General features: G+C 37.4%; 1 protein-coding gene across 4 annotated transcripts in view; it reads left to right on the top strand.

Moving 5' to 3' along the window:
* JMJD1C (jumonji domain containing 1C) overlaps positions 1-8,354 on the top strand; it is a 308,870-nt gene extending 300,516 nt beyond the window's left edge. For all 4 annotated transcript variants that reach the window (XM_060034933.1, XM_060034930.2, XM_060034931.2 and 1 more), the window contains 2 exons: positions 7,052-7,183; positions 7,444-8,354. In XM_060034933.1, the coding sequence (XP_059890916.1) occupies positions 7,052-7,183; positions 7,444-7,533 (222 nt within the window). In that variant the 3' untranslated portion in view covers positions 7,534-8,354. The remainder of the gene's footprint in view (positions 1-7,051; positions 7,184-7,443) is intronic.
* Positions 8,355-11,337: the final 2,983 nt, after the last annotated feature.

Here is an 11,337-nt window from a genome sequence, read left to right on the forward strand (position 1 = left end):
TAGTTGCTTAGTTTTTAAGATGTCAAGTTAGGGTTAGATTTATCATTTTTAGATCTCAAACAGCATTTATTGTAAAATATAATTAAGTGTATTAATTAAATGAATGTATTATTTATGTTAAATTGTTTTATTTTCTCATGGACTTATATCATCATTTCAGAGATGTGTCATTTATGATTCATGTTTAACTGGGATTCACCCCACATACTATTCTTTGGCCTTCTAGCCTCTTATCAGAAAATAGCTAATCTGTATTCACATGTAAAATGCCCTCAAAGGAGCAGTCTTGTTTAAGAGAATAGCACAGTAAATGTTTTTCTAACTAGGTGTAATTATTTGATAATACAAAACAGGTTCCCTTGAAAATCCTTACTCACATACTCAGTTTATCCAGTATCCATTTTCTTAAAAGTCATACTGGACAGTGCATTTTTTAGGTATCATTTGCATTATAATGTACCTTTTAGTGTACAGTTCTGTAAGTTTTGACAAATATGTAGTTAGGCAACAACACAATCAAAATAAAGAACATTGCCATCACTTCAGAAAATTCCCTGTTACTCCCGCCCCCCCACTCCCCACATACTTTTGTTTTTAATTTTTATTGGAGTAGAGTTGATTTATAATGATGTATTAGTTTCAGGTGTACAGCAGGGTGAATCAGTTATACATATACATGTATCCACTTTTTTTAGATTCTTTTCCCATACAGGCCATTACAGAGTATTGAGTAGAGTTCCCTGTGCTATACAATAGGTCTTTATTAGTTATCTATTTTATATGTTAGTAGTGTGTATGTGTCAATCCCAGTCTTCCCTCCCTTTCGCCCCTGGTAACCATAAGTTTGTTTTCTACATCTGCGACTCTATTTTTGTTTTGTACATAAGTTCATTTGTACCATTTTCTTAGACTCCACATATAAGCGATATCATGTATTTGTCTTTCTCTTACTTCACTCAGTATGACAATCTCTAGGTCCATCCATGTTGCTGCAAATGGCATTATTTCGTTCCTTTTTATGGCTGAGTAATATTCCATTGTGTGTGTGTGTGTGTGTGTGTGTGTGTGTGTGTGTGTGTGTACACACACACACACAAACACACCACATCTTCTTTATCCATCCCTCTGTCAATGGGCATTTAGGTTGCTACATGTCCTGGCTATTGTAAATAGTGCTGCAGTGAACATTGGGGTGCATGTATCTTTTCAAATTACAGTTTTCTCTAGATATATGCCTAGGAGTGGGATTGCTGGATCATATGGTAGTTCTATTTTTAGTTTCTTAAGGAACCTGCATACTGTTCTCCATAGTAGCTATACCAATTTACATTCCCACCAACAGTGTAGGAGGGTTCCCTTTTCTCCACACCCTCTCCAGCATTTATTGTTTGTAAACTTTTTGATGATGGTCATTCTGACCGGTGTGACCTCATTGTGGTTTTGATTTGCATTTCTCTAATAACTAGTGATGGTGAGCATCTTTTCATGTGCCTTTTGGCCATCTGCATGTCTTCTTTGGAAAAATGTCTATTTAGATCTTCTGCCCATTTTTTGATTGGGTTGTGGTTTTTTTTTTTGATATTGAGCTGCATGAGCTGTTTGTATACTTTGGAGATTAATCCCTTGTTGGTTGCTTCATTGGCAAATATTTTCTCCCATTCTGAGGGTTGTCTTTTCATTTTGTTGGTTTTCTTTGCTGTGCAAAAGCTTTTTAATTAGGTTCCATTTATTTTTATTTTCATTCATCTAGGAGGTGGATCAAAAAAGGTCTTGCTGCTATTCATGTCAGAGAGTGTTCTGCCTGTTTTCCTCTAAGAGTTTTACAGTATCTGGTCTTACATTTAGGTCTTCAGAGGTTATTTTTGTGTGTGGTGTTAGGGTGTGTTCTAATTTCATCATGTATACAGCTGTCCAATTTCCCCAACACCACTTATTAAAGAGAGTGTCTTTTCTCCCTTGGACACTCTTGCCTCCTTTGTCATAGTTTAGATGTGTGTGGGTTATCTCTGGACTTTCCATCCTGTTCCACTGATCTACCCCCCACTTTTTAGTCAACCTCTTCTCCTACCTGATATTGCTACAACCACTTATCTATTTTCTTTCTCTATAGTCCTGCCTTTATATGAATGTCATATGATTGGACAGTATGTAGCCTTTGAGTCTGACTTTTCTTATTCAGTATAATGTATTTGAGTTTCATCCATGTTATTGTGTACATCAGTAGTTTCTTTTTATTTCTGGGTAGTTTTTCATTGTTGTTTTCAGTTTGGGGCAATAATCCACTATAAGCCACATTTACCTACAGGTTTTTGTATGAATATTGGTTTTCATTTCAGTTGGGTAAATACCGAGTAGTGGGACCACCTGGTCACATGATAAGTGTGTGAATAACTTCTTTATAAGATACTGCCAGGCTGGTGGTTGTACCATGTTCCATTCCCCGAAGCAGTATATGTGAGTTCCATCTCCTCTGCTTACTGTCAGTTTTGTTTTTAAGCATTTGAATCTCACTATGGCTTTAATTTACATTTTCTTAATAACTAAATATGTTGAACATCTTTTCTCGTGTTTATTTGCCGTCTGTAAATCTGTTTTGGTAAATGTGTTCAAATATTTGTCCATTTTTTTCAACATGGATAGGCTGGGATATATTAAAATTAAGAATTCCTGTTCATTAAAAAAAGCACCATTAAGAGAGTGAAAACGTAACCCAAGAGTGGGAGAGGTATTTGCAATACATTTATATATACATTTTTGTAATTGGGTTCTTTTTTTCTTACTATGTTGAATGTCTTTAAGTCCTTTGTCTGATATGTGCTTTTGCACATATATTCTCCCAACCTGTGGGTTGTCCTTCCATTTTCTTAATGGTGTCTTCCAAAGAGCAGTTCTTAAATTCTGATGAAGTTCAGTTGATCAGGTTTTTTTTAATGTATTATATACTTTTATTGTAGCTGAAAAATTTTGCCTAGCCCAAGATCAAAAAGACTTTCTCTTAAATTTTCTTCTAGAAGTTTTATAGTTGATAGTCTTACATATAGGTCTGTTATCCATTTTTAGGTTAATTTTTGTATATAGTGCAGTGTGTGGACTGAAGTTCAGTTTTTTTGCATATGGACATGCAGTTGTTCCAGTACTGTTTGTCAAGAAAACAATCTTAAAATACTTTCTTTTGAAAATGTAATGCATTCATATGATTTTTAATTCAAACAGTACACAGTGGTTCACAGTGAAAATTAAGTCATTTTCTCACCTTTGCCCTCAGTTCCTCTACTCCAGAGGCAATCACTATTACCACAGAGAGAGTCTGCATGTAAATGTCTCTCTACTGCTTATACTTTCTTGGGGAAAGACAGGGAAGAGAATAGCCTTTTTTTCTCAAAATAGTGGGCAAAGTAATTCTGTTAAAAAGCTTAGTTCACAAGTCACTCTGCTTTAGCCTCACTTAAACAGTATGTACTTGTATCATATTCTGTACTTAAACACACTCTTAAGATGCTATACTTAAATAGACTGAAACAGCATCTAGACTGGCAAATTCTATTCTGATCTCTGCCACTAAATTGTTGAGTGTTCCAAAGTAAAAACCTTCTCTGCTGCATATTTTGGCACAGAATTGCAAGAATTTCTACCTTCCTTCCCTCACGTGATATGATAATGACAGCACAGTTATTTGTACTCTGTTTAAAGGGTGTTGTCCATGACTCACAAGTGGTGGTAATGTGGTTTTGAGAGAGAATTAAAAGGAAGTATGAACTCTGTTAACAATGTTAACTTGGATTTAAGACGCATTATTATTTACAATTTACGTAGTCCATAGAGGTCCTGAAAACTTTTCATTGATGGCTTCAACACTTCCAGTAAACCACAGGTAGCCCTTTAAATAATCCCAGAGTCTCAGTGCTTCTCTCACACTTTAGCATACATCAGAATTCCTGGAGGGCTTGATACAACACAGATTGCTAGACCCCATGCCCAGAGTTTCTGATTCAGTGGGTCTGAGGAGGGACCTGGAATTGTACATTTCTAACAAGTTCCCAGGTGACACTGACGTTACTGTTCAGGAACCACGCTTTGAGAACCACACAGATAGGAAGCCCTTGAAAAACCCAAGGCAGGTAACAAAAAACTTCCGTCCAAACGATAGTGCAGGACTTGACTGGCCAGCAATGCTAGGGAAGAATCAACATACCTTTCTTTGATTTGTCAGCAGTGAGCACTTCGAGAAGCCTGGGGCGGGAGGAGAGACGGCCACGGGACAACTCTGTGCAGCGGCATTCAGATGTATATCTCGGCAAGTTGAGGGACAATATCATAGCCACAGCCCTCTTTATTTTCTAAGAACTACTCTAGAACTGCAGGCTTAAAAATCTTCTGTTGGCAAATGTGGCTGAGTCTGTGAAACCCTGTGTATACCCTTAGATAAAGCAGGTGAATCTTGACCTCCAGGATTCACTTTCTCAGCTCTAGTGTCCTGAGGTTTAGAGTAGCTTTCAGTTTTAAACAGCAACAGTTTTTTTAAATTAACAAAATCTTTACTGATAATTTTGTCCTCAACTACTTAACTGATTGTATTTGGTCATGCAAAGTAAGTTAATAATATTGCTAAGTTGTAAATTCTCTACATTCTTATGACTAAAAGGACTCAGACAAAATCACAGTGTCAAGATAATAACTTTCCTACTCTGAAAACAAAAGTTACATTTTCTTAACATTACCTATATATGATTACAACTGATCTTGAAGGCAAGTATGAATAAGACAGTCTGCCAAGGAAGTGAAAAGTAAATGACTCAAAGATGGCACAAAAAGGGGTAAGTGGAATGGGAAGTTCAGATATGTTTCACCTTAAAACTGAACCTTGCCTTTTCAAACTAACCCTTAAGTCTTTAAGCAGTCTATATCAAGTTGAGGTCATTAGGAAACAAAATAACATCTTGTAACCACTAATGAAAGTCACTGTTCTAAAAGTGATTTTAAAACAACCATAAGAATCAACTTTTTCAGAGCTCTGGAATCTAATTCAGAACTTACATGGACCAGCGGACTGCTTAATGAAGAAGAGGACATCTGAGTTTTGGCCTTCAAGGAAATCTCTGACAAGTCACTGGCTGACCACCTGAGATAACCGAACAGAGACATCAGTGAGCACGCCAGAGGAGGAATAGTCTTTGCAAAATTAGTTTGGAAAGGTCACAAAACAAATGGATGACTACAGTCCCTATCAATCAACAGCAGCAGACTGTGAGGCAGGGGAGAACCTAATTCTAGTTACCACAGGATAATGTTTAGATGTCCAGTTTCCAACAAAAAGTCACAAAGCATACACAGAAACAGGAAAGTAGGGCCCATTCATAGGGAAAAAATACCTCAACAGAAACTGTCCCTGAGGAAGGCCAGACATCAGACTTACTAGATAGACTTCTAAGTCAGTTATCTTAAATATGCTCAAAGGGCTAAAGGACTATGGAAAAAAGAAATAAAACCAGGCAAATGATGTTTGAATGCAATTAGAATATCAGTGAAATTATTTTTTAAAAAATAGTTACATATGCTAAAAGTTACATGCTAGAACTTCAGAAGGACTTAATCCCCACAGCATGTTCAGATGAATGTAAGGTGAGACAGGGCATTTGGAGCCTGTGTATGCTGGTATGACTGCGTTCATGTAGGACTGTAAAGCATCTGTTAGACAAGATATCACAGGAGCTGGGTTCCTGTTGACTTGCCATTTATTGGCTGATTTATCTTGGAACAGGCGCTGAACTGCTTATCCATAGTTTCCTGCTCTGTGAAATAGAGCATCTGTTCTACAGACACATAATGAAGATCCAATGAGACTGTACAGCAGTGCTGAAAATGTGAGGCATCCACTATGTTCATCCTCCACAGGAATCAACAACCTAATGATTAAAGGAAAAAAATGTTTATATGCTACCGAGTTATCAGTAAAGGCACAGTGCTTCAGTTAAAGACATCTGCAGCTGTTCAGGTGGTCACTATGCCCAGAGGAGCAATTCCAGCCCCTTTGGAATTTCATCACTCTATCATCAGATGTTTTCCACAGTCTCTATTCCCCACTTGTTATCTCCCTCTGCTCACTTCTGCCAACGAAATTTACTTGCATACTTTAAAAATTAGAATAAATGTAAATGTTTAGTTTTCCAGTTATTTCTCCTTTCCCAGGAATTTTATGATATCTTTTAATATCACTAGAGGACAGCAAAGAAACAAAATCCAGATTGGATAAGCTTGGTCCTTTCTCTCTCATTATCCTGAGTGTTGATAGAAAGCAGTTCTAAGAAACTGTAAAGTGCAGTTAGTCTGTACGTATGCTGAACAAATAACAGGTGAGATTATTGACTGGCTTCTTGTGAACACCATTTAGTCACGAGAGGGAGAACTAGCAGAAAAACAGTTGTACTGACGCCACAAGAGACTGAAGGGTATCATCTTTAACTGGTTGATTTGAAAGAAAAGGCACAAAGGAAAAAAAAGCACAAACAAAATCCTCGGAGAATTCTAAAACTGCTGTGGTCAGTAGATCTGTCTGGAACTACAGTTTTCATCACAGTTCCTCATAAATAATCAAACTAAGTTTCATTTCCTTTAATCTACTCTCTGGTGTAAAAGTTAACAGTGAAATGACCAAATGCAGAAAGTCAAAGGAGCAACAACAGACATCCGGGTTGACTGCACTGATTGGTGAAACAGGTACCTTCCAGTTAGCATTTTGTCGTTGTTGTTGCTTTTAAGTAACACCCCCAAATCCACGTTGACAACATTGATAATTAGGATCTGATTATCAGCCTCTCTGAAGGATTCCTGGAAAAGTTCTTTTCTTTGCATCGTTTAAAAATATTCCATTTACATGAAGCTTTTCAGTGATAAAACTTTCTCATAAAGTGTGGTGTTCCACTTTGAAATGCATTTGATGTTTTGGAGAAAATAAGTTCTCTGGTGAATTGTCTCTTGTTCCAGCAGACAACTTTGCTTCTCTTTATTCCCACCTCCTAAAACTTATATTCTTCTGTTTCTGTTTGGGGAATAGGTACAGAATTTTCACAGCTGTATTCAGGTAACTGAAGACTTTGTGTCTCCAGAACATCTAGTACAGTCATTTCATTTAACACAAGAACTGAGACTTCTGAAGGAAGAAATCAATTATGATGATAAGCTACAGGTAAGAGATGAGTTTTCTAACTAGCTCCTGTTCTGCAGGCTTTTTATATTCAGAATTACAAAACATGCATAACAGCTTAGGCCATCATTGCCTAGTTTGTCACATTAGGATAACAACCAAAGATTAGCGCCAGTATTTAATTATATGACTAATTTTAACTTTTGGCTTAACAGTTTTGTTTTTTTTTAAATTCTGATGCAGTTTTCATTTGTTAATTTATCTCCTGCTGAAGTGATCAGAAATACCAACATCTCTTTCAGGTTAAAAATATCTTGTATCATGCAGTCAAGGAAATGGTGAGAGCTTTGAAGATACATGAAGATCAAGTAGAGGCTATGGAAGAAAATTAGGTGTGGTCCAGTTTGATGTTTTTAGGCCATTGAACTGGAATTACTTACTCTTGAACAATGATATGTATGTACACTGACTTAAGCTTCATAAAACCATCAGTGCCAAGAAATTCTCTTTGTAGTAATTACTTGTTACTGACACCACAGCAGTATAGCATAAGTCACAGCTCCTGTGATTCAGTGATATTAAAACAAGCTTAATTTTAAAGCAGCAATTCATAGCTGTTTTTGTATTATAGTGTATATGATGTTTGTGAAAATGCCAGATTTAAAATGATGTATTTATTTTTGGAAAAAAAATACAAAATTCTATGCTATATTGTTGATCAAGTGTAAATGTGACTATGTACAGTTTACTAAAATAACTGATATTTTTCACTACATTGAGACAGTTACTGTGAGAATAGGACACAAAACACCAGCTATTGCCTGCATTTGGGAAATTGCTGAATCGCACAGCATACATGTCATAATTAGAAAATTACTGCCAAATGACTGTAAAATTTGTAAAATATAAAGTATATAAAGTAGATACTAAATACAGACACTTCAATATTTTGTTGAAGCTATTGACTGTACAATTAAACATTTTCAAAAGGTGTAATTTATTTAAAATTGTCTCATTTTGGTAAAATTTATGTGAACTTTTAAAGCTAAATATTAAACTTAATATGCTATGTAAATATATACATATATACATTTAATGATGTATTTTTTTAAAACATTGGCTTGCTTTTATTTGTTAAAGTGCAAGTGTTACATATGGCTTTGTAAAGTTGAGAGGGGTTTTACATTTTCCATTAAAAGGACTTTATCAAAAATTGGCTAGTCTAAGAGTTCTCCCTCTTGATATGCCTATTACTGGGGGCTTCGTCATCATCAAGGTGACTACCAGCATTTTCTTGTGATACAGTGTCCTCTCCTGGAACACTTCCCTCTTGTCTTTGACTCTTGTAAGCTTTTTAAGCTTTCTTCAGATGTTATAGGTCGTCACAAGTAAGTGCCTCCACTTTCTTGTCCTATGGCCCAGCTAATGAATACAGGCAACGCCAACATTTGTTATTTGTGAATAAATACATTTAGTTGAAAGAGGAACTCATACATTAAAGTCATGATCATGAGAGTATGTGATCATAACAATATCAAATAAGTGCTCTTCGCCACAGAGATGCTGTGGCAGGGAGAGGAGAAGGAGAGAGGGGGGCAGGTGGCAGAGAAGAGCCTGCAGGCAGCCAGCCTGGGTTGAATATGAGTTCTGTTACTTACTGTGTGACCCTGGTAAGCTGCTTTAATTTGGAGTCTTGGCTTTAACAGCTGACTCCCCATTACCAGTTGGTTGCTTGAGGCTCACATAGTCCTACCCTAACCTTACCTTTTGAATTTTACCGGAAATATGTAGCCCTCCACTGACACCTGCAGGATGTTGAAGGGATGGCCTTTGCTTATCTATCTATCTGAAAGCACATAGCTTAAAAGAAAAAACTGGTAGCCTAAGTTGTGACCTTGTAAGCTGCTTGGTTTTTATCCTGTTGCTTGTGTCCACCATTTTTTAGTTCCACGTAGGCTGTTATGCCACCCTCTACTCCAGGCAAGGTGCAGCCAGGAATGTGAGCAATTAATTACATTTCACATTAATACTCTACCTGGCACAAGGGTTAATGGGATGGATAATAACTACTTGGCCAGTGGTTTTAAAGGGGGGGCGGGGCTGGTGAGTACGTGCATCTTTTGTAAGATTTTGACTTTTTAATACCATTTTTCCACAAGTGCCTCAACTCATTAAACGGTATGTTTTGCTTAAACGTTTTTGTATATTCCATCGGATTTAATTTTGATGTGAAATTAATTTCAAGCCCATGATACTAATTCTGGAGTAGACCATCTCCTTCTGGTCCCCTAAAGTCTGCCAGGGGCCCAAAGTCTTTGGTGGTTTTCTTCCAAAATGTTTTTGCTTCTCTTGCTGTTGTTTGAGCCACTTTTAAACCATCCTGCAACCCCTATAGAATAGCTGAAGCTAAGGCAGATCAAGCCTGGCAGTGTGGCTTTCAGAGAAAACTCATCTGATGAGAGTATGCTATCTATTGTCTGAATCCCATGCTAGTGAAGGGGTTGGGGGCGGGGGAGTGGAAGAGAGGACCATAATGCTTGCATCAATCATTAAAGACATCCTTTGACTTTTTATAAGGCTGGGGAGCTGTTATTGGTCCAATTTCTGATGGACAAATTCCTCTGACCATTAACTTTGTCCCCTCCATCCGGTTGGCTCAGACGCTCCTCACATATGAAAGCATCTGAATACGTCCATTTCTTCCAGACAGTGAAGTAGTATTAAACGTGTAGAATAATTTGAAAAACTTCAAGATCAAGGAGACTTTATAAAGGAAAACTTGTGCTGAATATTTGGGTCCCTCCTATTAAATTTATTCTAATATCATTTGAACCTGAATATGAATTCCTTTTCCTGATTAATAAATTACTACATGCATGGCAGAATTTCTCTTCCGCCATGCATTTTGGGATTGTAGCACCCATAGAAATCATCGTCTAGTTCTCTGTTACTTCGCTTTGGTAGGTAGGGTATGGGTTTAACGTTATCTAGGTAAGAATAGTGAGCTTCAGAAGAAAAGTGTACTCATGTACACATACTATAGATACAGCATGTTCTATTTCTAGATGCCAATCTGTCAAAGCCCAGACCAGATCAGGATTTTCAGCCATAGAAGAGGGGAAAGAAAATGACATTTAAAATCCTACAGCTATTCAGTACACAAAACACAATGAATTGGGGTGTGTAACAAGTAGCCAAGATACAAAGGTATATGCCACCAACCCTGTCACCAACATTCAGACTCAAACCTTTCCAAAGTCCAAAATTTAAGACATTCCAATAATTAGGTTAACCTTGATGGTTATGTCTTGAAACCACATAGAAGGTACAGGAACTGAGTAATAGTAAAGTACTTTGGTTATCACAGTAATTAGTCTGGCTCTTTGAATGAAAGCAAAGTGACTTTCAAACAAAAATGAAATGTTAGTAAGCTCTGGGTCACTGGCTGCATACAAAGTGGCTTCCCTTTCTTGATTGGGGAAATTTCTACAGCTGACTTAAGCTGTTCAGTCAGTTCTCTGTATATGAGCCAAGCAGCTGCAGCTAAGACTGGAGAATTGTCTGTGTTTTCTGTGCTTTATCTATAAAAAGGATCTCAGCCCTGGGGTCAGTGGTGGGTATTGCAAGGATCTGTGTTGTACGTGTAGGTCAGAGCTGGACTCCATTTTGCAAGGTGGTATATTCTGAGGGACACATTAGGAGTTCAACACTGTTTTCCTGCCCCCTAGATCTTGAATCTAGATTTGACAAGTGAAAGATACGGATAGCTGGGTCAGTGAACAAATGGAAACGAGTAAGTGCAAAATGAGATGGGAACCGACTGCTTTCCCAGGAGAGCTCCTGTGTTCTCTGCCAGCACAGTGAGGATAGTAACGGATTCACAGGTCCTATCAAACTATTGTAGAACACAGTACAAAAAGCAAAGAATCAAAGGTAAGTCATACAGGTTTAGTAAGTGGAAGAAGTTCATGATAAAGGGCATGCAGGGATCACTGCCCCCCGGCCACACGTGCCTCACAGAGCATGAGAGGTATAATACGTGTGGACATTTTAGGATAGAATTTATTATGTGTTTGGCACTGGTAATTTGATAAATTATTCCATTAGGAACCTCAGGATTGTGCCATCAATGCTAAAAACTATGTAACAAGTACAGTGGATCATTGCACAACACAGGCTTAGGGGCTCTGACGCCC

This window comes from Delphinus delphis, chromosome 16 (genome assembly GCF_949987515.2).
Source record: "Delphinus delphis chromosome 16, mDelDel1.2, whole genome shotgun sequence".
Lineage (NCBI taxonomy): Eukaryota > Metazoa > Chordata > Mammalia > Artiodactyla > Delphinidae > Delphinus > Delphinus delphis.